Source organism: Antennarius striatus, chromosome 20 (assembly GCF_040054535.1).
Source record: "Antennarius striatus isolate MH-2024 chromosome 20, ASM4005453v1, whole genome shotgun sequence".
NCBI lineage: Eukaryota > Metazoa > Chordata > Actinopteri > Lophiiformes > Antennariidae > Antennarius > Antennarius striatus.
Genome location: NC_090795.1, coordinates 18542913 through 18569874, shown reverse-complemented (window position 1 = coordinate 18569874; position 26962 = coordinate 18542913). Strand labels below are relative to the sequence as shown.

Genomic DNA, 26962 nt, shown 5'->3' with positions numbered 1-26962 from the left:
CTGTTCACACACCTCAGACGTTACGTAAGGCTGTTCACACACCTCAGACGTTACGTAAGGCTGTTCACACACCTCAGACGTTACGTAAGGCTGTTCACACACCTCACCAGGGTTTACTCACTACAGTCACAACTGTTAATATAAGCAGACTGATGGCAGAGTGACGAGGATTTTATTTTGAAGGGGAAATCCGTTCCCAGGCAGAATACTTCCGTTTAACTGGACGTGGTTGTGATCAGATCTTGCTTGTCTGCCCCCCACCCCATCAGCCGTCTGTCACCCCCTCCGACCGCCCCTCCTCCTCCTGTGAGGGGCTCCACACTAAGGGGAGCCCCTCACAGGAGGAGGAGGGGATCAGGGAGGAGGAGAGCATCCCTGAACTCTGGACGCTCTCATCCATTAATGAACCCTCACAACATCCCATAATGTGACATGAACACGTGTATCTATGGAACACCTGTGTTGAACAGGAGCCTCTGGTCCAGCTGGGGGGGTCACACCCCCGTGTCATCAGCCAAACAGGATCATAATGATGTTGATCTGAAGCGATCCAGAAGAGTCTTCAGGGGGGGGTTGGAGCAGCCTCAGGCGGCAGAGCCCCAGTGGGGGGGCCATCCTGTCTGCATTATGCATGAAGGTGAACACACATCAATCAGCTCACCTGAAGTCATGAAAACACCCCATCCCAGTGTGTGACCTGCTGTGGTGTGGGGTCACACAGGAAGTCGTTCATGGGTTCAGATCGATTCAGTCAGCAGGTGGGGGTCCTCCAGGGTGGGGTCGCCCCGCTGGGCGCTGAGGACGTTCCTGAGGACGTCACGTCTCTCATCCAGGAGACGTCTTCAGTTCACAGGGGGCTGATCAAGTCCCAGATTATTACCCCTGTGGGGTGTGGTCATATTATTAACCCTGTGGGGTGTGGTCATATTATTAACCCTGTGGGGTGTGGTCATATTATTAACCCTGTGGGGTGTGGTCAGTTTATTACCCCTGTGGGGTGTGGTCATATTATTAACCCTGTGGGGTGTGGTCAGTTTATTACCCCTGTGGGGTGTGGTCATATTATTAACCCTGTGGGGTGTGGTCAGGTTATTACCCCTGTGGGGTGTGGTCAGAGCTTTTCACATTCCAACGACCCGTCTGGCTCAACGATTGTTGGTGGGGGTGTCAAAAGGGGTCACCTTTGTATGCTAATGAGGGTCATTATCATGAGACACCTCACCTGGGTCAATCTGAGACAATCTTTTTGGGAGTTTTCAAAGGACCTGATTGTAAATGGGAGAAAGGTGATGTCACAGACCCCCCCCCCCCGTTCAGAGATGGCTTCTCCATTCTGACGTGGATGGCCTCTTTCACTCCTCTCTCAAACCATTTATCTTCCCTGTCCAGGATCTGAACATCTGTGTCCTGAAGTGAGTGTCCCTCTTCCTTGAGGGGGGGCAGACTGCTGAGTCCTGTCCTGATGTGTTGGCTCTTCTGTGTTGAGCCATGTTCCTGTGTAGTGGTTGTTTGGTTTCCCCCATGTAGACGTCTGAGCATTCCTCGCTAGATTTAACTGCTTACACCAGATTGGTCTTCTGACTGTGTGGTGGGGGGTCTTTTGGGTGGACCAGTCTTTGTCGGAGGGTGTTTCCCGGCTTAAAATACACAGGAACCTGGTGTTTGTTGAAGATCCTCCTCAGCTTTTCAGACACTCCAGACACAAACGGATCACTAAACCATTGTTTGCTCTCTTCCATCCTCACTGGGTTGTTCTCCTTTCTGGATCTTGTGTGAGCTTTCACGAAGGTCCAGTCAGGATAGGTAGGTAGGTAGGTAGGTAGGTAGGTAGGTAGGTAGGTAGGTAGGTAGGTAGGTAGGTAGGTAGGTAGGTAGGTAGGTAGGTAGGTAGGTAGGTAGGTAGGTAGGTAGGTAGGTAGGTAGGTAGGTAGGTAGGTAGGTAGGTACTTTATAATCCCGGAGGACATAGTATATATATCCACTGCTCAGGCATTACATAACAGTATAGATAACAGTATAAAACAGTATAAAAATTAAAAAAATTATATATATATATATATATATATATATATATATATATATATATATATATATATATATATACATATATAAATAAAGCAGTTTAAAATTAAATTAAATCCATTTAACCCCGTGCTGACCTCGCCACCTACCCCCCGCTCCTCCTGAGAGAGTCATTGTACCCCCTGATGGCACGGGGCACGAAGGAGGACCTCAGCCTCTCTGTGGAGGCGCTGTGTGACAGCAGTCTGTCGCTGAAGGTGCTCCTCTGCTGGGAGAAGGTGGTGTGAGGGGGGGGGGGGGGCTGGTGTTCATGATGGCCTTAATTTTAGACATGGTCCTGCTCTCCAGAAGCGTCTCCACAGAGTCCAGGCTCAGACCAACCACTGAGCCGCTCTGCGGATGAGTCTGTTCAGACGGTCCATATCTCTTTTCCTGGCCCCCCCACCCCAACACACAATGGCGTATGACAGCACACTGGAGACTACGGACTGATAGAACATGAGAAGGAGCTTAGGACAGATGTTGAAGGAGGCCAGCCTCCTCAGGAAGTACATCCTGCTCTGCCCCTTCTTGTACACACAGTCCCAGTTGAGTGACCAGTCCAGTCTGCTGTCTAGCTGCAGTCCCAGGTACTGATAGTTTCCTACCACCCCCACCTCACTGCACTCCATGATCACTGGCTGTGGAGAGGGAGGTGCCCGCCGGAAATCCAGAACCATCTCCTTTGTCTTGGAGACGTTGAGCTGGAGCTGGTTCTGTTGGCACCACTCCACGAAGTCAGCCACCAATGCCCTGTACCCCCCCTCATCACCCTCCTGGATACATGCCACTATCGCAGTGTCATCGGAGTACTTCTGTATGTGGCATGTATCCGAGTTGTGCTTGAAGTGTGATGTGTAGAGGGTGAAAAGAATGGGGGAGAGCACGGTCCCCTGTGGCGCCCCCGTGCTGCTGGTCACCATAGAAGACAAACAGTCCCCCATACGGACGTACTGGGGTCTGTCCGTTAGGTAGTCCGTAATCCAGCTCACGGGGTAGGGGTCCACAGCCATGGAGGTCAGTTTATCCTGCAGGGGCTGGATGGTGTTGAAGGCGCTCGAAAAGTCAAAGAAGAGCACCCTGACGGCACAGCCCCCGGTATCCAGGTAGGAGAGTATGCGGTGGAGGAGGTACAAGACAGTGTCGTCAACCCCAACCTTGGCCTGATAGGCGAACTGGAGAGGGTCCATAGCACCCTGCACCTGTGGACGCATGAGCTCCAGGACCAGTCGCTCTAGGGTCTTCATTACGTGGGAGGTAAGAGCGACCGGTCGGTGGTCGTTGAGCTCAGTAGGGCGTCCTTTCTTGGGTACAGGGACAATGCAGGAGGTCTTCCACAGTGACAGGACCCTCCCCAGTCGCAGACTGAGGTTGAACAATTGTTGCAGGGGGTCCCCTAGTTCCGAAGCACAGGCTCGGAGGAGTCTTGGGGAGACCTTATCTGGTCCAGTCGCCTTGTAGGGACGGAGCCTCCTCAGCGTTGTCATCACCAGGTCTGCAGTGATGACGGTCTCCATCGTGGTGGGAGCAGGAGGTTGTGGCGAGGTTGGAAGTCCAGTGGTTGAGGTGGGGCCGTTGAGCTTCGCAGTTCTTGGAGTGGGCTCGGGAGAAGTGGCAGGGGTGGAAGGAGAGGAAGCACAGGAGGAGGCAGCATAAGTGGAGCGGTTTGCAGGACCGGAAGAGGCCTGGGACGAGGAGCTGGGAGTGGTGGGGGAGCTGAACCAATTGAAAAAGCTGTTTAGTTCATTCGCTCGTTCAATATTCCCCTCCACAGTGCTGCGCCCTTTCCCGTGTCCGGTGATGGTTCTCATCCCTCAGGCAGAGTCTCACTTCCTGCTGGGCCTTCCTCATCTCCTCCTCGTTCTTGCTCCTGAACGCCCGCTTCTTCCTGTTCAGGACAGCCTTGACTTCCTTGGTTACCCATGGTTTGTTGTTGGGGTAACACCTGATTGTCCTGACAGGGGCCACGGAGTCCACACAGAAGTTCATGTAGTCTGTAAAACACTGAGCTGCCCCCTCAATGTCCTCCCCATGTGAGCCCACAATGACATCCCAGTCGGTGGTCTGGAAGCAGTCCCTCAGCATCTCCTCTGCTTCCGGGGACCACCTCCTGACCTGCCGTGTTGTTGCTGGCAGCCGTTTGACCAGTGGAATGTAGGTGGGCTGTAGGTACACTAGGTTGTGGTCTGATTTACCTAGTGGAGGGAGGGGGGTGGCAGTGTATGCCTCCTTAGCATTAGTGTAGAACAGATCGATGGTTCTGTTCTTCCGTGTGGGGCAGTCTACACACTGGACCATTCTGGGGAGAGATGAGTCCAAGGTGACGTGATTAAAGTCACCGGTGATGATGACGAGCGCCTCCGGGTGCCGGGTCCGAAGAGCAGAGGTGGTCCCACAGATGGTCTCTCGTGCCGCCTCAGGGTCCGCCCGTGGAGGGATGTAGACGGCGAGGAGAATGACATGTGAGAATTCACGCGCCAGATAGTAGGGTCTGATGCTAACAGCTGTTAGCTCCAGATCGCGGTTGCACAGCGTCAATTTCACCGTCACATGTCCCGGATGGCACCATCTATCGTTGGTATAGAGGATTAATCCACCTCCTTTCTTCTTACTGGCGGTGTTCGTGTCCCGGTCCGCTCGTACGGAAGAGAAGCCAGTTAGTCCGACGTTAGAGTCTGGCACGTCGCCAGTTAGCCATGTCTCTGAGAACACCAACAAGCTGGTCTCCCGGTAGCGATGATCAGTCCTGCACAGCGCCGTCAGTTTGTCCAACTTGTTTGGTAGCGAGTTCACGTTCCCCATGATGACGGAGGGGACGGAGGGCTTGACTCTCCTCCGGTTAGCGGCTCTAGCCGTTAGTCTAGTCCTTTCAACGCGACCCGCTTGGCATCCGCGATATCTCCGTCGGAGCTCAGCAGGGATGAGATCGCGTGTTGCTGGGTCTCCTTTGACCCTCAGAGACATCAACTCCTCCCTGGAGTACACCAGCATATTACTATACATTATCTAAATTTACGTTAAAAAAATACACGCAGAAACACGGAAAAAAACGCAAAATTATGCATAACAAACTCGCTCATATCCACAGGTTTTCAGTGCCCCTTTCAGGTGTTGGTGTTCTTTCACCTGGTCTTGGGCACTGGTTGGTAGCCTATCAGCCCTGTCCTGCAGGGTCCTGATGACGCCCAGCTTGTGCTCCAGTGGGTGGTGAGAGTCAAAAAGCAGGTACTGGTCCGTGTGTGTTGGTTTCCTATATACCCCTACATTCAGACTTCTGTCATCTTTTATGCCGACCTCACAATCCAAAAAGGGATAAACTGTTGTCCTTTACATCCTCTCTGGTGAACTTGATGTTGCTGTCCACCGAGTTGATGTGTTTGGTGGAAGGTTTCACCTTGTGGATTTTTACCTTAACCCAGGTGTCGTCCACATACCGGAACCAGTGGCTTGGTGGTGTTCCGTTGAACGAGGTCAGGGCCTTGTGTTCCACCTCTGTACAAATTGTCCACGATAGGAGATACCGGCGCGCCCATGCGACATCCGTGTTTCTGCCTATAGAAGTTCCCTCTGTACTGGAAGTAGGTTGTGTTGAGGCAGAGGTCCAAAAGTTGACAGATCTGGTCGGGGTTGAGGTTTGTCCTGTCGCTGAGGGTGGTGTCCTGTGAAAGCCGTTGTCTCACCGCTTCCACAGCCTCCGTTGTGGGGACACATGTGAACAGGGAGGTGACGTCGTAGGATACCATGGTCTCATCTGTATCCAGTCTCAGTCCTCTCTCCTTTTCCACAAAGTCCATGGAGTTCTGTATATGATAGGGGTTGTTACCCACTAGTGGGGCCAAGATGCAACATGTTTGGCAATGTTGTAAGTGACAGAGTTGATGCTGCTGACGATGGGTCTGAGGGGGGCTCCTTCTTTATTGATTTTGGGGAGGCCATATATGCATGGGATAGCCTCCCCAGGGTACAGGTGGAAGTAGAGCAGGTGGTTTAAAGTTTCCTCCTTCTGTAGCTCCTGAAGGCAGTCCACAACCTTCTTTTTGTAGCTGCTGGTTGGGTCGCGCTTCAGGGTCTCATAGGTCATGCTGCAGCTGAGTAGGGACATAATCTTGCTGTGGTAATCTGTCGTGTTGAGGATTACCGTGCATCTTCCTTTGTCTGCTGGAAGGATGGTGATGTTATGGCCCTTACTCAGCACCGTCACTGCCTTCCATTCCTGGGTGGAGAGGTTGGAAGGGGGAACCTTAGCTTCAGAAAGGGCTGCTGTTACCTTTAGCCTTAGCTCCTCTGCTTCTGCTGCGGAAAGGTTGTTCTTTTTGATTGCTGATTCCGTAGCAGTAATGGGGTCCACTACCAGTACATGCTGTGGGGTGATGGCGAAGTTCAGTCCTTTGGTGAGGACGTCCTTTTCTGGTTGGGTGAGTTCTCTGTCTGATAGATTCCTCACCCATCTGTCTTGTGCATTTTCTGTAGATGTACCCAGTGGTTTCTGCCTCCAGCTGAGTTCTTCTGGCCTTGTATTTTTCCGAGATTGGAGGCTTTGAAACTTTGCCTTTCCTTGCTCTTCGAGTGTTGAGCCGTTTAGGCTGTCTCAACAGACTTTTGGACCTCTTGTAGGATCCTGGGTGGCAAAACTGACGTGAGTTTCATGAGGAGCTGGTCAGCCTTGGTCTTCAGTGCCTCGATGGTGAAGTGGACCTGCCTCACGCTCTCGTTTTTGTAACACACCACTCATTTATCTGTCTTGACTCATGATTGAATAACAATGTGATGTTAAAATGCATTAATTCAGTGTTTTAATGTTTTGTTTTTTTATTGATTGAAGTAACTGTAAATTTTTGATAATATGATATATGTTAATATGTTTACTCTTCTTCTTCTTCTTGTCCTTTGGGCTTTTCCCTTCAGGGGTCGCCACAGCGAATCAATTTCCTCCATCTAACCCTGTCTTCTCATCCTCTTCTCTCACACCAACTACCTTTATGTCCTCTTTCACTACATCCATAAACCTCCTCTTTGGTCTTCCTCTAGGCCTCCTGCCTGGCAGTTCAAAACTCAGCATCCTTCTACCAATATATTCACTATCTCTCCTCTGGACATGTGTTAATATGTTTACAATATGTGAATATGCATATTTCATATGTTGCGTATGTTAATATGTATGTATATTATTTAAGTATTTATGTACCCCCCCACCCCGCTGCCACGATCGCACAAATTTCCCCACTGTGGGACGATAAAGGATTATTATTATTATTAATTTGATTATGTGTTTATCAGGATTTTTTTATCCATCTAAATCATCCTTTTAAAGTCGCCAGTGCAGCTGGAGGTGATTGGAGGCTTTTAATATTAAATCAATACGCTCTCTAAGTGACAAAAATAACTGAAATTATTCCAATTCTCTCTTGACAGGAAAATAAGTGAAGAACTAGTGTTTCTAAATAAGGCGCACTGTTTCAGGAGGAAAATGAGAAAATCCTGACTTCAACATGAAGTCCTCAGAAAGTGTTTCCAATGGAAGCATTGGATGAAAATTTGAAAAGTCTGCAGTTCCACCAAACAACTGATTGATTCACAAGTTTTAAATTAAACTCCTTCAGAAGCTTTAACTTCAAATCCACACAGAAAAACACGTCACTCCAGAGCAGAAATCAGGATTGTTGGTCAGGGAAAAGGAGAAGGAGCAGAACGCTGGAGGGTAAAGGTCAGCTTCAACACAGGAGATCTGAGCTCCTCCTCCTTACCCTCAGTGTCACCCTCAGTGTTACCCTCAGTGTTACCCTCAGTGTCACCCTCAGTGTCACCCTCAGTGTTACCCTCAGTGTTACCCTCAGTGTCACCCTCAGTGTTACCCTCAGTGTTACCCTCAGTGTCACCCTTAGTGTTACCCTCAGTGTTACCCTCAGTGTTACCCTCAGTGTCACCCTCAGTGTTACCCTCAGTGTTACCCTCAGTGTTACCCTCAGTGTTACCCTCAGGTGTTACCCTCAGTGTCACCCTCAGTGTTACCCTCAGTGTTACCCTCAGTGTTACCCTCAGTGTTACCCTCAGTGTTACCCTCAGTGTCACCCTCAGTGTTACCCTCAGTGTTACCCTCAGTGTTACCCTCAGGTGTTACCCTCAGTGTTACCCTCAGTGTTACCCTCAGGTGTTACCCTCAGTGTTACCCTCAGTGTTACCCTCAGTGTTACCCTCAGGTGTTACCCTCAGTGTTACCCTCAGTGTTACCCTCAGTGTTACCCTCAGGTGTTACCCTCAGTGTTACCCTCAGTGTTACCCTCAGTGTTACCCTCAGTGTTACCCTCAGTGTTACCCTCAGTGTTACCCTCAGTGTTACCCTCAGGTGTTACCTGAGGGTAACGCTGAGCTCCACATTATAAAACAGTAGAACTCAGGACAGCTGATGTGTTTTCAGATTGTTCTTTAATTGTTGTGTTTTATTTCATTTCAGGGTTTTTAGTGTTTTGGCTCATTTTTAAATCAGAACGTTTCATCACGCGCTGATCGTGTGGAGCTGTTACTCAGTAGACGCCGTCCTTATATACAGTATAACATACAGTCTGATGACGGGGAATGGAGCCAGAGACACAAAAACATCTCCGGGTCTGGGATTCTGATCCGGTGAGACAGCGCCCCCCTCAGGAGCTGAAAGGGAAGACCACAGCAGATCATTCATTGTATTTTCTGTCATGTCACTGCTTTGCTGACAAACGTCACACAGAATCGTTCCTAAACGTCTCTGTGTGACGTCTGTTTCCTCCAACCTGCTGTCGTATCCTTCTCTCACGCCGCCCGCCTGGCCGTGGCTCACGAACTTGGCCCTGAGGGCCGGGGAGCCTCCTGGAAGCTGGCCTGGTCTGATGGGCTTAGCTGGAATGAACACACACACACACACACACACACACACACACACACACACACACACACACACACACACACACACACACACACACACACACACACACACACACACGTAAATGTTGTGTCTCCTTCGTGACTAATTTCAAACAGGAACGACAAAATGAACTAGAAAGTGAAAGATTCATTTAAAGAACATTCATTTAAAAAATCTAAATTATTTTCTTACATCCCATTAATGATGTAATGAATGCCCCCCCCCCAACACACACACACACACACACACACACACCATAACATCCACTGGTGGTGCTTCCAGGAGGACCTGCTTCATCACTTCTGGAGGTTATTTGAAGTGGAAATCAGAATGGGTCTGAGCCCACGTCAGATATTTCTCCAGGAGATAGACCCATCCAAAACCAGGCTCGGGGTGTTGAGGAGCTTTTTCAAGATTTTATAACATGTTGTGATCAAAATAATATAAAACCTAAGTTTCCTCTGTGAAGATCACTTCTAAACAGTTCGGTCAGCCGTTAGCACTCCTTTCTTTTCTAAACTAATCTGTAATGGAGCTCACCTACACAGGAGAACTGAAGATTACAAAGTGTGTGTGTGTGTGTGTGTGTGTGTGTGTGTGTGTGTGTGTGTGTGTGTGTGTGAGTGTGAGTGTGTGTGTGTGAGTGTGTGTGTGTGTGTGTGTGTGTGAGTGTGTGTATGTGTGTGTGTGTGTGTGTGTGTGTGTGTGTGTGTGTGTGTGTGTGTGTGTGTGTGTGTGTGTGTGTGTGTGTGTGTGTGTGTGTGTGTGTGTGTGTGTCTGTTGGGTCTAAATCTCGAACACTCACTCACAAACTGTTCTAAACTAGACCAGGTCATCAGACAAAGGCCCCCAGAGAGGTTTTAAAGTTTTACCAGCTGCAGCAGGGAGAGACACAGAAGAGATGCACCTGACTTGGTGCAAATCAAAGTAGACTCTGACTCTGTCCCACCCGGCTGCTTTCTTTTATTAAACAATGGATAGAGCAGGGTTAGATGAAGACGCGCGCAGGCGTCGTAACAGTTTAGATCACACACAAGGTTGACGTTTTTCTACATGTTGGGAGTTAACCTGTGGTTATCTATGTTGGAACATTCTAATCGTCATCAAGGTTGTAGCTGTCTGCAGTAGGGGATTAACTGGAACAGGATGTGTTTGTCAGTACATTGGGTGCAGCACTTCTAAGGTAGATTATGACACTTTAGAAACACACATATACTTCATTTAAATTTTAGCTTATCTTACAGTGTCTGACAGTGTGTGTGTGTGTGTGTGTGTGTATGTGTGTGTGTCTGTGTGTGTGTCTGTGTGTGTGTATGTCTGACAGTGTGTGTGTGTGTGAGTGTGTATGTCTGACTGTGTGTGTGTGTGTGTGTGTGTGTATGTGTGTGTGTCTGACAGTGTGTGTGTGTGTGTGTGTGTGTGTGTGTGTATGTCTGACAGAGTGTGTGTGTGTGAGTGTGTATGTCTGACTGTGTGTGTGTGTGTCTGTGTCTGTGTGTGTGTGTGTGTGTGTGTGTGTGTGTATGTGTGTATGTGTGTGTGTCTGTGTGTGTGTCTGTGTGTGTGTATGTCTGACAGTGTGTGTGTGTGTGAGTGTGTATGTCTGACTGTGTGTGTGTGTGTGTGTGTGTGTATGTGTGTGTGTCTGACAGTGTGTGTGTGTGTGTGTGTGTGTGTGTGTGTATGTCTGACAGAGTGTGTGTGTGTGAGTGTGTATGTCTGACTGTGTGTGTGTGTGTCTGTGTCTGTGTGTGTGTGTGTGTGTGTGTGTGTGTGTGTGAGTGTGTATGTCTGACAGTGTGTGTGTGTGTGTGTGTGTATGTGTGTGTGTCTGTGTGTGTGTATGTCTGACAGTGTGTGTGTGTGTGAGTGTGTATGTCTGACTGTGTGTGTGTGTGTGTGTGTGTGTGTATGTGTGTGTGTCTGTGTGTGTGTGTGTGTCTGTGTGTGTGTGTGTGTGTGTGTGTGTGTGTGTGTCCACCCACCGATCTGAGCCGACATCCTGCGGCCCATGTTCTTGGGCTTGACGGTGTCCTTGATGCGTTCCATCTCCTGCTGGTGACGGTCTCGGTCTCGGGCCGCGTTCTCTTTAGCTTCCTTCAGGGCCGCCTCCAGCGCTCTGACCCGCTCCGCCGTCGCCTGAAGGCGCTTCTCCATCTTAGGAATCTCACCGCGGAGTTTGGCGTTATCCTCACGGAGCTGTGGGTGGGGGGGCAGATGACACCGGGAGGGGGGGTGGAGGCAGAGGAGAGAAAGAACTGAAAGGATGTGTGTGTGTGTGTGTGTGTGTGTGTGTGTGTGTGTGTGTGTGTGTGTGTGTGTGTGTGTGTGTGTGTGTGTGTGTGTGTACCTGCTTGTGTGCTCGGCTGAGCTGCTCCAGGTTGTCCTCCAGGAAGCAGATCTTTTGTTTCTGGGCAGCGATGCTCTTGTCTGAGTCCATCTGACCCTTCTGCACACAGAAACACGTCACCTGATCCATCGATGACCCTAACCCTGACCCCTAGCCCTAACCCTGACCCTAAACATGACCATAACCCCTAGCCCTAACCCTGACCCTAACCCTAAACCTAACCCTAAACCTAACCCTGACCCTAAACCTAACCCTACCTCTAACCCCTAACCCTTACCCTAAGCCCTAACCCCAACCATAAATCTAACCCTTAACCCTTACCCTAACCCATAACCCTAACTCTGAACCCAACCTTAACCCTAACCCTAAATCTAACCCCTAAACCTAAGCCTCTAACCCCTAACCCTTAACCCTAACCCACATCTCATTCCTGCAGTCGATCATGGATTCACCTCTAAGACTGAAATCTAGAACCTGAACCTGTGGGATCAATGCATTCATGTTTGGCTAAATGAGAAGAGATAAGCAGCAGGTTTGTGGGTCCAAACCCACAGCTCTACAGGAGAGCTGCTTTGCCCCTGTGCTGGGGGGCAGGAGCCCAGGGCAGACCTCTGAAGGATCAGAAGTCTACTTACTGCAGATGCACAGTCTGCAGTAAGTAGACTTTATGTTGTGATCCCTGCAGTCATAAACATTTCATCATGGTGAAAAAAAAATGGAACGCAGCCTGAAGGAAGCTGCTGTTCACCTCCAGGAACACCTGAAGGTGAACTCAGACAAACTGATGAGGCCTCCTACCTTCTTGACCCGACTGATCAGGTCCTGGACAAACAGCCTCCTGAGGTTGTGGAGTGTCTGGAGCTCCCGGGTCTGTGTGGAGACAACACCGTCACCATTAACACCATCACCACCAACACATCACTATTAACACCATCACCACCAACACCATCACCAACGACACATCACCAATAACACCATCACCACCAACACCATCACCACCAAACACATCACTATTAACATCATCACCACCAACACATCACTGTTAACACCATCACCACCATCACCATCACCACCAACACATCACTATTAACACCATTACAATCACCACCAACACATCACCAATAACACCATCACCACCAACACCATCACCACCAAACACATCACTATTAACATCATCACCACCAACACATCACTGTTAACACCATCACCACCATCACCATCACCACCAACACATCACTATTAACACCATCACTATCACCACCGACACATCACTATTAACACCATCACCACCATCACCACCAACACCATCACCACCAACACATCACAATCACCACCAACACCATCACCACCAACACATCAACATTAACACCATCACCATCACCATTAACACCATCACCGTCACCACCAACACATCACCATTAACACCATCACCACCAACACCATTACCACCAACACATCACCATTAACACCATCACCATCATCACAAATACCATCACCGCCAACACATCACCATTAACACCATCACCACCAACACCATCACCACCAACACATCACCATTAACACCATCACCACCAACACATCACCATTAACACCATCACCATCATCACAAACACCATCACCACAAACACATCACTATTAACACCATCACCACCAACACCATCACCACCAACACATCACCAGTAACACCATCACCACCAACACATCACCATTAACACCATCACCATCATCACAAACCCCATCACCACAAACACATCACCATTAACACCATCACCACAAACACATCACCATTAACACCATCACCATCATCACAAACACCATCACCACCAACACATCACCATTAACACCATCACCACCAACACCATCACCACCAACACCATCACCATTAACGCCATCACCATTAACACCATCACCACCATCACCACCAACACGTCACCATTAACACCATCACCACCGACACATCACTATTAACACCATCACCACCAACGCCATCACCACCAACACATCACTATTAACACCATCAACACCAACACCACCACCACCAACACATCACCATTAACACTATCACCACCAAAACCATCACCATTCCCACCATCACCACCAAAACCATCACCATTAACACCATCACCACCAACGCCATTACCACCAACACCATCACCACCAACGCCATCACCACCAACACCATCACCACCAATACCATCACGATTTAACCACCAACACCACCAACACCACCATTCCCACCCCACCATTAACACCATTACCACCAACACATCACCATTAACACCATCACCACCAACACCATCACCATTAACACCATCACCACCAACACCATCACCATTAACACCATCACCACCACCATTAACACCACCACCATTAACACCATCATCATTAACACCATAACCACCATCACCACCAACACCATCACCACCAACACCATCACCATTAACGCCATCACCACCAACACCATCATTAACGCCATCACCATTAACACCATCACCACCATCACCACCAACACATCACCATTAACACCATCACCACCGACACATCACTATTAACACCATCACCACCAACACCATCACCACCAACACATCACCATTAACACAAACACATCACCATTAACACCATCACCACCAACACATCACTATTAACACCATCACCATCACCACCAACACATCACTATTAACACCATCACCATCAACACCATCACCACCAACACATCACCATTAACACCATCACCACCGACACACCACTATTAACACATCACCATTAACACCATCACCATTAACACCATCACCATCACCACAAACACATCACCATTAACACCATCACAATTAACACATCACTATTAACACCAACACCATCACCATTAACACCATCACCACCAACGCCATTACCACCAACACCATCACCACCAACGCCATCACCACCAACACCATCACCACCAACACCATCACCACCAACACCATCACGATTTAACCACCAACACCATCACCACCAACACCAACATACCCACCCCACCATTAACACCATTACCACCAACACATCACCATTAACACCATCACCACCAACACCATCACCATTAACACCATCAACACCATCACCATTAACACCATCACCACCACCATTAACACGACCACCATTAACACCATCATCATTAACACCATAACCACCAACCCCACCAACACCATCACCACCAACACCATCACCATTAACGCCATCACCACCAACACCATCACCATTAACACCATCACCACCATCACTATTAACACCATCACCACCAACACCATCACCACCAACACCATCAACATCATCACCACCACCATTAACACCATCACCACCAACACCATCACCACCAACACCACCAACACCATCAACACCATCACCACCACCATTAACACCATCACCACCAACACCATCACCACCAACACCATCACCACCACCATTAACACCATCACCACCAACACCATCACCATTAACACAATCACCACCACCATTAACAACATCATCTTTAACACCATCACCACCAACACCATCACCACCAACACCATCACCATTAATGCCATCACCACCAACACCATCACCACCAACACCATCACCATTAACACCAACACCATCAACACCATCACCACCACCATTAACACCATCACCACCAACACCATCACCATTAACACCATCACCACCACCATTAACACCATCACCACCACCATTAACACCATCACCACCAACACCATCACCACCAACACTGGAGCATCAGGAAACATTCTTCAGGTCAAGAGACGACAGAAGCTCCCAGGATTTTTTTTCATTGACACTTGTTCTAATACTTGATGATGAATTCACAAAAAAATCAAAATCAGCCTTTTGTCACAATGTTCAATTACAAATGGTTTCAAAAAAACATGAATGGAGAGAAATGGAAATATAATTGAGTAAAATGTACTTCAGTTACGTTTCATTACTAGTTACTGTAAAAATTTGTCAGGAAAATGTATATCAGAGAAAACAATTATTGATCTGATTACTAATAGTATTTGTTCAGAAAACACATTCCAGTCAACCATCACCCACAACTCTGTTAAATTCCTGCTTTGATGAGCGCCTGTCGGGTAAACAGGAGGTCCTGGGTTCAAATCCCAGCAGGGCATATTTAGGGTGGCAGTACTTCAGTCCAGTATGTCTAAGCTGGGGACCGGAGGGTTGGGGGTTCAAGGCCCGAGTGTGAGCTGACAGTGGCAGGTGTCAGCTCACCTTCCTAGCACTGCCGAGGTGCCCTTGAGCAAGGCACTGTCCTTTGTATAAGCTGGTCACTGGGGCAAGAAGGAGCTGCCCGCTGCCCTACCTCCCCCTCACCCACAGGCCGTGTTTGCGTGCGTGTGTGTGTGTGTGTGTGTGTGTGTGTGTGTGTGTGTGTGCGTGCGCTATGGGCCTGTACATACTATATACAGTACGTATATACCTGCAACTACTGACCTGTGTGATAGAGTGGACTAATACTCAGTACAGTTAATGAAAATCAATCATCCATACTTTGAGTTATCAACACCAAGTAATTTTACATCTACAGGTTTGAAAAAAGTTTAAAATGTGTCTCAGAACCTAAACATGTCATCAGTTCTTCCTTGGGTCCAGACTCACCTCTGCATCATGTTTAACCAATAAAACAGCAGGTAATCAGTGGGACAGGAAGTTCTCTCACGTTAAACGGACACCTTTCAGGTTTGAATATTTTCAGCATCAATGTGAAACATTTCCAGTCAGACTTCAGTCTCTTCTGCAGCTGAAGGTAACTGACCACAGTCTCCTCCAGCCCCTTCAGGTCCTGTCTGGCCTGCTCCTGCCGGTCCTGCTGCATCCTGCATACACACACACACACACACACACACACTGGGTCAGACGTTACCAGTGTGTGTGTGAACACACACTCTAAGCAGGGACTTTACATCAGCTCCTGCAGCTGGCGGCTCTTCTCCTGGTCCACAGCCTTCAGCTTGTCGTGCTCCACCCTCAGCCGGTCCTGCTCCAGCATGATCTTCTGGTTCAGACTGCAGGAACATCTCGGGTCAGACTGGTTCAGGGGGGGGGGGCATGCTGGTGGGGGCGGGTCTTACTCCTGCAGCTCGGTGATGGACTTCTCCTTGTTGTCGAGCTGGTCCCTCAGGCTGCTGATCTGTCTCTGGTGGGACTCTCTGTGGAACTGGATCTGCTTCTCCACTGCATCCTGGACACACAAACACACGTCTGGTGTCGCCACAGCGGCTGGGGGGGGGGCACCTGAAGGGTTAATGGAGGGGCAGTACCTTCACCTCATTGGCAGACTGGATCTTGTTCTCCGTGGCGTTGACTTTCTCTGAAAGGAAACAAACCAGACGAGGTCACGCCCTCGTGTCTGACGAGGAGGCATTAAGGGACGTGGAAACAGTTTGTCACAGAGGCCAGCAGGTGGCGCACAGTCGTAGTCAGATGTAAACGGCATCACTGACAGCCTCTGACTTCATGCAAAGTTTGAAATGGAGCTACAGGAGAGTTGTGTCCTGTGTGTGTTCATGATTATTAACACATCTGCTCTAACCCAGACCCCCCCTCAGTGGTATTCAGTCATTGTTTCTATTTATTTGTTCCTTTATTGATGTATCAGGGATTTAACTGACAGTAAACCTTCACTGATGAAGAGACTGGATGAGAGACAAAACGTCTTCAAGAACTTTCTTAGCGTCCAGTGGATCGACTCAACAGCTTTTGGAGAACCAGGACCTGATGACTGAGAACCTACACAGACAACTTCACTGATGGAGTTAAAAAAAAAACCTTTTAAATAAGATCCTATTGAAACAGTCTTTGGGTTGTCCAGATTTGTTCCTGATTTGATCCAAGCAATGGTTTGTTTACTGGGTAAATTTAATTCAATGCATTACATCACAGTTACCTAAGGCTAAATGATTTGACATCTGGCCCCTCAAAGGACCAGTATTAAGACCAGGATTCATAAACATTCATTAACACAGGTAACAAACAGACTGACAAAGACAAAGTCAGTGTTTGTAGAGTTGAGAAGCTTCAGGTTTAGTCTCTGTCTTCTTGAAGAGCTGCAGTGTTTCCTGTCTTTCACAGATGAGACGACGGGAGACAAACATCCGGTGGACCTACCGGTAACCTGGAAACACTTCATCCAGCTGCATGTTTCTGGAGGGGGGAGGAAGCCGGAGAACCCGGAGAGAACCCACACAGACATGGGAGAACATGTAAACTCCACACCGAGTGGGACTCGAACCTGGAACCGCCCTGCTGTACGGCCACAGCGCCACCCACTGGCCACCGTGACGCCGTCCACTGAGGAGGAGTTGGTTTCTGTTACTAAATACTTTGTGTTTTTGAGTTGGATTCAGTGCCTCTGTATTTAATGTAGATAAACACCAGTTTGTACTACCTGGTTATTATGGGATCAAACTGGGCTGTGCTGATCAATAACAGATAGGTTCAGGTTTGGTTGGTGATGCTTTGAGTCTAATCTGTCCTGAGTGATGTTTGACTCAGGGTGAAATCAGTTGAAATGTTCTGCAGAAGGGCTGGTGTTGGGTTCTGGGCCCACCTTGGGTTTTGATCTGGACTATCTCCTCATTGAGCAGGTCGACGTTCTCCTCCAGCTGTCTCTTCTTCTGCTCCACGTTCTGGAGGCTGTCTGTCAGAGACCTGATCTTTGCTTCATGCTGGAAACAGCAGAGAAACAAAGAGATTACAGCTCAGAAGAAGTCCCCCCCCCAGAGGTGACACCAGTAGCGGTTACCTGGGAGATGCGGAGCTGATACGCAGCCGCCTCCGTCTCCATGGCCTCCATCTTCTGGGCGTTCTCTGTCTGGGAGCTCTCCAGCAGTTTGCTGCGCTTCACCATCGTCTTCACCTCTGACTTCATCTTGCTGATGTAGAGACGGGCCACCGTGAACTCCTCGTCGACGAGGCCGCTGCTCTCTTGTTGCTGACCAGTCAGAAAAACATGGTTTGTTGTCAGTTCAGTGACTTTAGTGTCTCCAGCATTTATCAAGGATTAACTGATAACTGAATGTTTCAATGTAAATCCAAGTCCAAGAAGAGAAAAATGACCACTATTCACACGTGAGTGACTCAGCTTCATTCAGAACATATGGGACAACTGAACGTGAGGATACTGATTCCACTAAAGGGACAGATTATTATCTGTTCACGCTCACAATATGAATCACATACGATATGAGACAGTTGTCCAACGGTACTCGAACACAACACTGATGGTTTCCTGGAGGCCGACAGGACCTTCTGTCCTTGATCAGAGGAGAACACTCTGACACCATGTACCTCAGGCTCATTGTGTTACAGCTTCATGAAGATGATGTTGGTCTGACCTCCAACAAGCATCTTGTTGAGAGGATTGGATTTGATTGAAGACATTCAGGTCCTTGTCTCAGTGCCTGCATTAAAGTCGTTCCTATGAATGGCCTGTAATTAGCTCTCAAGAAGCTGTGAAGGTTTCTCCAGGTTCTTTGTCTAGTTTGAGTTGTGTTTAAATGAACACTAGTGCCGTCCTCCAGACAGCGTGTCATCTAATCTCACTTCATCTGTTCCCAGGATTAACTCTGAACTAGACCAAACCAGGCCGGTCACCTTAATGTCGTTGTTGCCCACGGCGATCCCGATCTCTGCCAGGTCCTTGAGCAGTGATGACATCATCTCAGTGACCCTCTTCTTCTGGTGGTTCGTCATCTCCTTTAACTTCTGCAGCTCAGAGTCGATGGATGCCAGGGAGCTCTGGTGGAGATTGAACATGAGTAGATACCCACCCCCCAGGAGATCATGTCTACTCATCACTGCCAGAGACTCGGGGTCACAGTACCGACTTCTCATTCAGCTCCTCGCTGAGCGCCTCAAACTCTTTGGCTCTGTCCTCCACTTCCTGAGTCTTCTGGTCGTAGTTGACGGCCAGCTCCTCCAGGGCCTGCAGGACCTCCTTCACCTCCCCCTTGGACGCTTCATTTTCCCCCAGCAGCCGGTTCAGTTCTGTTTGCAGGGTGTCGTGATCGAGGCGGGAGGAGGTCAAGAGCTACAGGTGAGGAACGGACAGGGGGGTAATGTCTGAAACGGGGGTGTAGTGTCTGAAACAGGGATGTAAGGTCTGAAGCATGGAGTAAGGTCTGAAACAGGGAGTAAGGTCTGAAACAGGGAGTTAGGTCTGAAACAGGGAGTTAGGTCTGAAACAGGGAGTAAGGTCTGAAACAGGGAGTAAGGTCTGAAACAGGGAGTACGGTCTGAAACAGGGAGTACGGTCTGAAACAGGGAGTACGGTCTGAAACAGGGAGTTAGGTCTGAAACAGGGAGTAAGGTCTGAAACAGGGATGTAAGGTCTGAAACAGGGAGTACGGTCTGAAACAGGGAGTACGGTCTGAAACAGGGAGTAAGGTCTGAAACAGGGAGTAAGGTCTGAAACAGGGAGTAAGGTCTGAAACAGGGAGTAAGGTCTGAAACAGGGAGTAAGGTCTGAAACAGGGAGTTAGGTCTGAAACAGGGAGTAAGGTCTGAAACAGGGAGTAAGGTCTGAAACAGGGAGTAAGGTCTGAAACAGGGAGTAAGGTCTGAAACAGGGAGTAAGGTCTGAAACAGGGAGTAAGGTCTGAAACAGGGAGTAAGGTCTGAAACAGGGATGTAAGGTCTGAACATCAGGATCAGGATGGAGAAAGAACTTCCTGTACAGCTACAAACAGTCTGGGGGGTGGGTTAGAGTTTGACCTCTTGCAGGGCGACTACTAGTCTGTTACCAGGTGTCAGGCTGGGTTAGTGCAAACAGGAGTGGCTGGGGGGGGCAATGGGGCCGGCAGGACAGGGGGATGAAGGGGAACGCTCAGTCACCTCCCCCTGGTCCAACAGCTGCTCCTTCAGCGTCTCCACCAGCTGAGACTGCTGGGTGATCTCCTCGTCCTCAAGAAGAAGACAGGAAGTAAGAAACGCATCATCTACATCAATATACAGTATGTATGAGACAGTCGGAGCAACAGCGCCACCTGCTGACCAGCAGATATTTGACCGTAGTTGAGACGGGAATCTGATTAAATCTGGTTCCACAAAGAATATATAAATATAATTACTGATAAATACAGTATGTGTCTGTATAATACATAACTAGAATTAAATTTATGTGTGTGTGTGTGTGTGTGTGTGTGTGTGTGTGTGTGTGTGTGTGTGAGTGTGTGTGTGTGTGTGTGTGTGTGTGTGTGTGTGTGTGTGTGTGTGTGTGTGTGAGTGTGTGTGTGTGTGTGTGTGTGTGTGTGTGTGTGTACATGTGCTCCTCTCCATCTCTTTCTGTGTGAACAAATGTATTGATATAATGATGACCAATGACGTGATAATGGAGAGGGGGTAGAATTCTGCCCCCATCCAGGGGCTACAATTGTTCCCGTTTCCGTCTTAAATGACTCATTATTATCATACAGAATGTAACCACTGAAAACATGTTAAGACCTGAGAATTAAAAGCATGTTGCCGTGTTGTATGATGGTCCCAGTGTATTGCGTGTTGCATGATGTCCCAGCATGTTGCCGTGTTGTATGACGTCCCAGCGTGTTGCGTGTTGTATGATGTCCCAGCATGTTGCGTGTTGTATGACGTCCCAGCGTGTTGTGTGTTGTATGACGTCCCAGCGTGTTGCGTGTTGTATGACGTCCCAGCGTGTTGCGTGTTGTATGACGTCCCAGCGTGTTGCGTGTTGTATGATGTCCCAGCGTGTTGCGTGTTGTATGACGTCCCAGCGTGTTGCGTGTTGTATGACGTCCCAGCGTGTTGCGTGTTGTATGACGTCCCAGCGTGTTGCGTGTTGTATGACGTCCCAGCGTGTTGCGTGTCGTATGACGTCCCAGCGTGTTGCGTGTCGTATGACGTCCCAGCGTGTTGCGTGTCGTATGACGTCCCAGCGTGTTGCGTGTCGTATGACGTCCCAGCGTGTTGCGTGTTGTATGACGTCCCAGCGTGTTGCGTGTTGTATGACGTCCCAGCGTGTTGCGTGTTGTATGACGTCCCAGCGTGTTGCGTGTTGTATGACGTCCCAGCGTGTTGCGTGTTGTATGACGTCCCAGCGTGTTGCGTGTTGTATGACGTCCCAGCGTGTTGCGTGTTGTATGACGTCCCAGCGTGTTGCGTGTTGTATGACGTCCCAGCGTGTTGCGTGTTGTATGACGTCCCAGCGTGTTGCGTGTTGTATGACGTCCCAGCGTGTTGCGTGTTGTATGACGTCCCAGCGTGTTGCGTGTTGTATGACGTCCCAGCGTGTTGCGTGTTGTATGACGTCCCAGCGTGTTGCGTGTTGTATGACGTCCCAGCGTGTTGCGTGTTGTATGACGTCCCAGCGTGTTGCGTGTTGTATGACGTCCCAGCGTGTTGCGTGTTGTATGACGTCCCAGCGTGTTGCGTGTTGTATGACGTCCCAGCGTGTTGCGTGTTGTATGACGTCCCAGCGTGTTGCGTGTTGTATGACGTCCCAGCGTGTTGCGTGTTGTATGACGTCCCAGCGTGTTGCGTGTTGTATGACGTCCCAGCGTGTTGCGTGTTGTATGACGTCCCAGCGTGTTGCGTGTTGTATGACGTCCCAGCGTGTTGCGTGTTGTATGACGTCCCAGCGTGTTGCGTGTTGTATGACGTCCCAGCGTGTTGCGTGTTGTATGACGTCCCAGCGTGTCTCGGACACACCTGTACGGCGGGTCTCTCCTCACCTTGTCGTCCAGCTGCTGGTACAGTTTGGCCATCTCTGCCTCGTACTTCTGTCTCTCAGCGTCTGTCAGGGGGGCTCCAGGGGGGGGGCCCAGGGCCACTTTGGTGGGGGTCTTATCATTGTTGAGGGGGGGGTCCAAGGCCAGAACCTCAGCCTTGGCCTTTTCTTTATCAAACTGCTCCTCCACTGGCACACTCTCTCCTGTAGGGGGCAGCACACAGGACATCAGTCCATCATCATCCATCCATCCATCATCATCCATCACCATCCATCCATCATCATCATCCATCATCATCATCATCATCCATCACCATCCATCCATCACCATCATCCATCATCATCATCCATCCATCATCATCCATCCATCATCATCATCATCCATCCATCGTCATCATCCATCCATCCATCATCATCCATCCATCACCATCCATCCATCATCATCCATCCATCATCATCCATCCATCCACCTATCAGATTTCTTGTAGACCATACAATCCCAATTCTCTTGCCTGCAGCCTCTAATCTGCTGGAGGTGGGGTACACCCCGGATGAGACGCCACTTCCTCGTGAGGCCACACAAAAGACAAACAACCACTCACAGACAATTTGCTGTGCCCCTCACTAAACTATTATTATTATCCTTCCATCCGTCAATCCATTGTCAAGACCTTCCCCCCCTGTCGTGGAGTTGCTGGAGCCTATCCCAGCTGACTGGGGGCATGAGGCAGGGAACACTCCGGGTGCAACGCCAGAGCACCGCAGAGCCACGTGCAGACAGACTAACACACACACACTCATTTGGGACCAGCCAATTAACCTGAAGCACATGTTTCTGGAGGTGGGAGGAAGCCGGAGAACCCGGAACCCCAATAGTAATAATAATAACAACAACAACAACAACAGTAATAATAATAGTAATAACAACAACAGTAGTAATAATAGTAACAACAATAATAATAATTACAGTAATAATAAGTTGCAGAAAAAGGTGTACATCAAAATAAATGTGATTTCTTTTACAGAAGATATTTACAAATATTTACATTTTTATAAATAAAGTAACTGGTTAAGATTAAGCAACAAAATGACTTGATTTACAAAAATAAACCCCTGACAGTTCCACAAGTATATGCAGTATTTTCTCATGTCTCAATGCTAGCATGAGTCAGAAATGATCCTGCGGATCTTTGTAGAAAAACAACCCTGATTAGCTCTGTGGCTACATGGAAACAAAGGATTCTTTCTTGATGCATTCCTTTCAGGCCAAAAACAGGAGCAGCATGTGACTCCTCAAACCGAGAGGAAGATACTTGGACATTAGTGTTTTAAATCTCATCTATATATAAAGACTGCCTTTATGTGTATATGAAGACTTCCCACTTTATATAAGACACCCATCCTTCAGCAGACAGTCCTTCTGTGCTGTAGAACATGTTCCGGACCAGATGCTGTGTCCTCCTGAGTGGACCATCACACTGAACGGGGCACTGAGCAGCATCCTCACCGTTCCTCCAGCGGTTGATCTCATTCTCCAGCCGGGTCACAGTGTTCTTCAGAGTCTTGTTCTTCTCCTTCTCCTTCTCCCATTTGCTCTTCCACTGTTCTGCTGTCAGCTCCACGTTCAGACACACCGTGTTCTTCACCGTCTTTGCCCTGAGAGACAGGAGAGACAACCGGCTGTTCAAACAGGTCCAACAGGGAAACTGTGTGCCCAGTAATTCTATGGGAGTTCTGTGACCCATTTGTCATGATGTGTCCTGAACTCCATTTTTAATTATTAGCATTAAATAGAAATTTGGTTTCTGACATGATGATCAGTATATGTTTATAACACAGAACCATTTCATGGGTGATCCTCTACGAACCCACAAACACCCAGCTTTAAACCAGGTGTGTGTGTGTGTGTGTGTGTGTGTGTGTGTGTGTGTGTGTGTGTGTGTGTGTGTGTGTGTGTGTGTGTGTGTGTGTGTGTGTGTACCTCTGTCCAAACTGCAGGGTGGACCTGGTCTCGGAGTCATTGAAGGAGGAGGGTGAGCAACAGATGACCATGGTGGTCCGACAGTTCCCCCCCAGGGAGTCCTGCAGGATTCTGGTCATCTTACTGTCTCTGTACGGGATGAAGCTCTGAGACCACCGCCACAGAAGCACAAGGTGAGTACCTTCATCTGTACACCTTCTAAATGATGTCCTGAGTTGGAAACAGCTGATCAATCGTCTTTTTGAAACGTATTTATAAACCCTAGTTTTCTTTATTCTACCCTGAACAAACTCATCTGAACATTTCCTGAATAAATGAAACATCTTCCTGCATGAGGACGCAACCTCACTCATGCTGGGCTGGTTCTTCTACTTCACTGGCAGAAGGTCATCTAATGTCATCTAATGTCATCTAATGTCATCTAATGTCATCTAATGTCATCTGTCTCTACGTTCTGTGTCTCAAACAGGAAACGTCTCCATGGAAACCAAACACCGTCCCATCTCACCGAACCCTCTGCCAGAGCCGAGATGACGATCCCCAGCGACGACAGAGACTTGTTGATCATCTTGGCTTCTTCCAGCACGGCTCCTTCTGCCCCCGTTTTACCCACCTTAGCACACACACACACACACACACACACACACACACACACACACACACACACACACACCTCCTGATGGGTGATAACAGCATGGTGATGCTACACACACCACGGTGACTGGACACACACACACCTTCTCGCTGCCTGCCAGGTCCACCAGGTAGAGCTTCCCGGTCAGTTTGTGTCCGGTCTGCGTGTTCTCCTGCTTGATGTTGATGAGGAAGATGCTGTGACTCCTGGAGCTGTGTTCGTTCATGTCTGACACACACACACACACCCCAAACACACACACACACCCCAAACACACACAAACAGTTAGCATTGTTCTGCTATCATTTATGTATAAAACTGTAAATACTCAGAAGTTTGTAATAATGTTAGTAATAATTAGTACCCATGTGTTTATTTTCATTGTTTTTCAATGCCTGTGATTGGTTTAGCACTAAGTCATCATCCAGCATCTACATCCCAAAACAAAACATCTTTCTTTGGTTGAGCTTCAAACTAGAAGCAGCAGCTTCATGGTCCAAGAAGAATGTGGACCTGGTTATGTTCTGAAAGGCTGGTTTATCAAGTAAGGTTTGGCTAACTCTGGTTAAACATATCTACACTTTTAGTGGCCAGTCTTATTTATTTCCTTGATTTCTCAGTATAATAAAGTAGAACCTCGAGAGACGAGCTGCTTCACATACAAGTTATCAGTGAGGCCGCATCTCGCTCTTTACCACGTGTTGGCGGATGGATACATCAGTGAGACTGGATCTCGTTCTTTACCACGTGTTGGCGGATGGATACGACATCAGTGAGACCGGATCTCGTTCTTTACCACGTGTTGGCGGATGGATACATCAGTGAGACCGGATCTCGTTCTTTACCACGTGTTGGCGGATGGATACGACATCAGTGAGACTGGATCTCGTTCTTTACCACGTGTTGGCGGATGGATACATCAGTGAGACCGGATCTCGTTCTTTACCACGTGTTGGCGGATGGATACATCAGTGAGACCGGATCTCGTTCTTTACCACGTGTTGGCGGATAGATACATCAGTGAGACCGGATCTCGTTCTCGTTGGTGGAGTAAAGACGTAACTCGTGTGTTCTGGTAACTTTAGTGTTTCTTTTCATTCTTTATCATCGTTTATGTAACTTATATATCATTAATTATTCACAGGTAAATTCTGCATTGGTTGATAAATTATTATTATTTTTTCATAATTTATAGGCTGTTGTTTTACACGACTGGAGAGGATAAATATGGTTTTAGTTATTTTAAATGTTTGACTGAGGATTTCAGTCACGGAACAGATTAAACTGGTATCTCGAGGTTCTACTCTAGATTAGATCAATAAAAAAATGTAATCGATTACACAGCAGGAAATGTAGGATTCTGTGATTACTTCCAGTTTGCCAGGGTTCTTAGGACACAGACGTGTTCACGTGTGAATCGGTGCTGGCACCAGGACACCAGAGGACCAGGCCTGTTTTCTGTGGGTGTTACAGACAGAGTTCTGGCTGGGGGGGCTCGCTGCAGTCAGGAGACTGTGAGGTTGAACCCATGAGAGTCAGACACAATGAAGGCGCTCAGTGTGTGAACTCACTTGTGACAGCCACGCTCCGGTTGTTTTTGCCTTCCTCTATGACTTGCATGACCTCATCGGGACTGCAGACAAACTGTTCGGTACACCCCTGGAGACAAACAGTCACATGAGTGGGGGGGGGGGTCCTGGTAGGTTGGTGGAGATCAACAGGGTGGCGCTGTCGCCGCACAGCAAGGTGGGTCTGGGTTCGAGTCCCGCTCTGTGTGGAGTTTACGTGTTCTCCCCGTGTCTGGGGGGGTTCTCTCCGGGTTCTCTGGCTTCCTCCCCCCTCCAGAAACATGACCTTCAGGTTAACTGATTGGTCTCAAATTGACAGTAGGTGTGTGTGTGTGTGTGTGTGTGTGTGTGTGTGTGTGTGTGTGTGTGTGTGTGTGTGTGTGTGTGTGTGTGTGTGTGTGTGTGTGTGTGTGTGTCAGTGTGGCTCAGCGGTGCACTGGCGTCATGCCCGGAGTTTCCCCCACCTAACGCCTAATGAATGAATGAGGCAGTCCGTCCTTCCATGGTGGTTGAGGGTTCGATTCCAGCCTGGGACCTTTGACTCTCTAATCCACTTCCTGTCACATGTCTTCAGAGAAAGAACACCCCCAAAATATCACCAGGAAAAAAGCCCCACCCATTAGTTTCAATGTTCTTGTGATGACATGAAGACAGAGGGTAAAGGTCGTGTAGGTGATGTCATGTCCACATCACAGCTGTTTAGTTCATATGTTCATACATTTGTAATGCTAACTGTGTTAGCATTGTAATGCTACC

At 48.5% G+C, this 26962-nt stretch overlaps 1 protein-coding gene and 1 pseudogene across 2 annotated transcripts in view; both read right to left on the bottom strand.

Moving 5' to 3' along the window:
• Positions 1–1256: 1256 nt before the first annotated feature.
• Positions 1257–6708, bottom strand: LOC137587928 (uncharacterized; annotated as a pseudogene).
• A 1766-nt stretch (positions 6709–8474) lies between these two features.
• LOC137587759 (kinesin-1 heavy chain-like) overlaps positions 8475–26962 on the bottom strand; it is a 24319-nt gene continuing 5831 nt past the window's right edge. Inside the window, exons 7-26 of one of the 2 annotated variants that reach the window (XM_068304371.1) lie at positions 26210–26297; positions 24742–24866; positions 24513–24617; positions 24005–24150; positions 23531–23679; positions 22028–22227; positions 20175–20243; positions 19165–19371; positions 18936–19079; positions 18085–18273; positions 17890–18007; positions 16607–16650; positions 16412–16521; positions 16244–16345; positions 16096–16156; positions 12105–12176; positions 11307–11405; positions 10942–11155; positions 8826–8931; positions 8475–8706 (exon numbers count right to left, since the gene is read on the bottom strand). In XM_068304371.1, coding sequence (XP_068160472.1) covers positions 8700–8706; positions 8826–8931; positions 10942–11155; positions 11307–11405; positions 12105–12176; positions 16096–16156; positions 16244–16345; positions 16412–16521; positions 16607–16650; positions 17890–18007; positions 18085–18273; positions 18936–19079; positions 19165–19371; positions 20175–20243; positions 22028–22227; positions 23531–23679; positions 24005–24150; positions 24513–24617; positions 24742–24866; positions 26210–26297 — 2355 coding nt within the window. In that variant the 3' untranslated portion in view covers positions 8475–8699. Of the gene's footprint in view, positions 8707–8825; positions 8932–10941; positions 11156–11306; positions 11406–12104; positions 12177–16095; positions 16157–16243; positions 16346–16411; positions 16522–16600; positions 16651–17889; positions 18008–18084; positions 18274–18935; positions 19080–19164; positions 19372–20174; positions 20244–22027; positions 22228–23530; positions 23680–24004; positions 24151–24512; positions 24618–24741; positions 24867–26209; positions 26298–26962 lie in introns of both variants that reach the window. The other variant, XM_068304370.1, reaches the window with a different exon arrangement.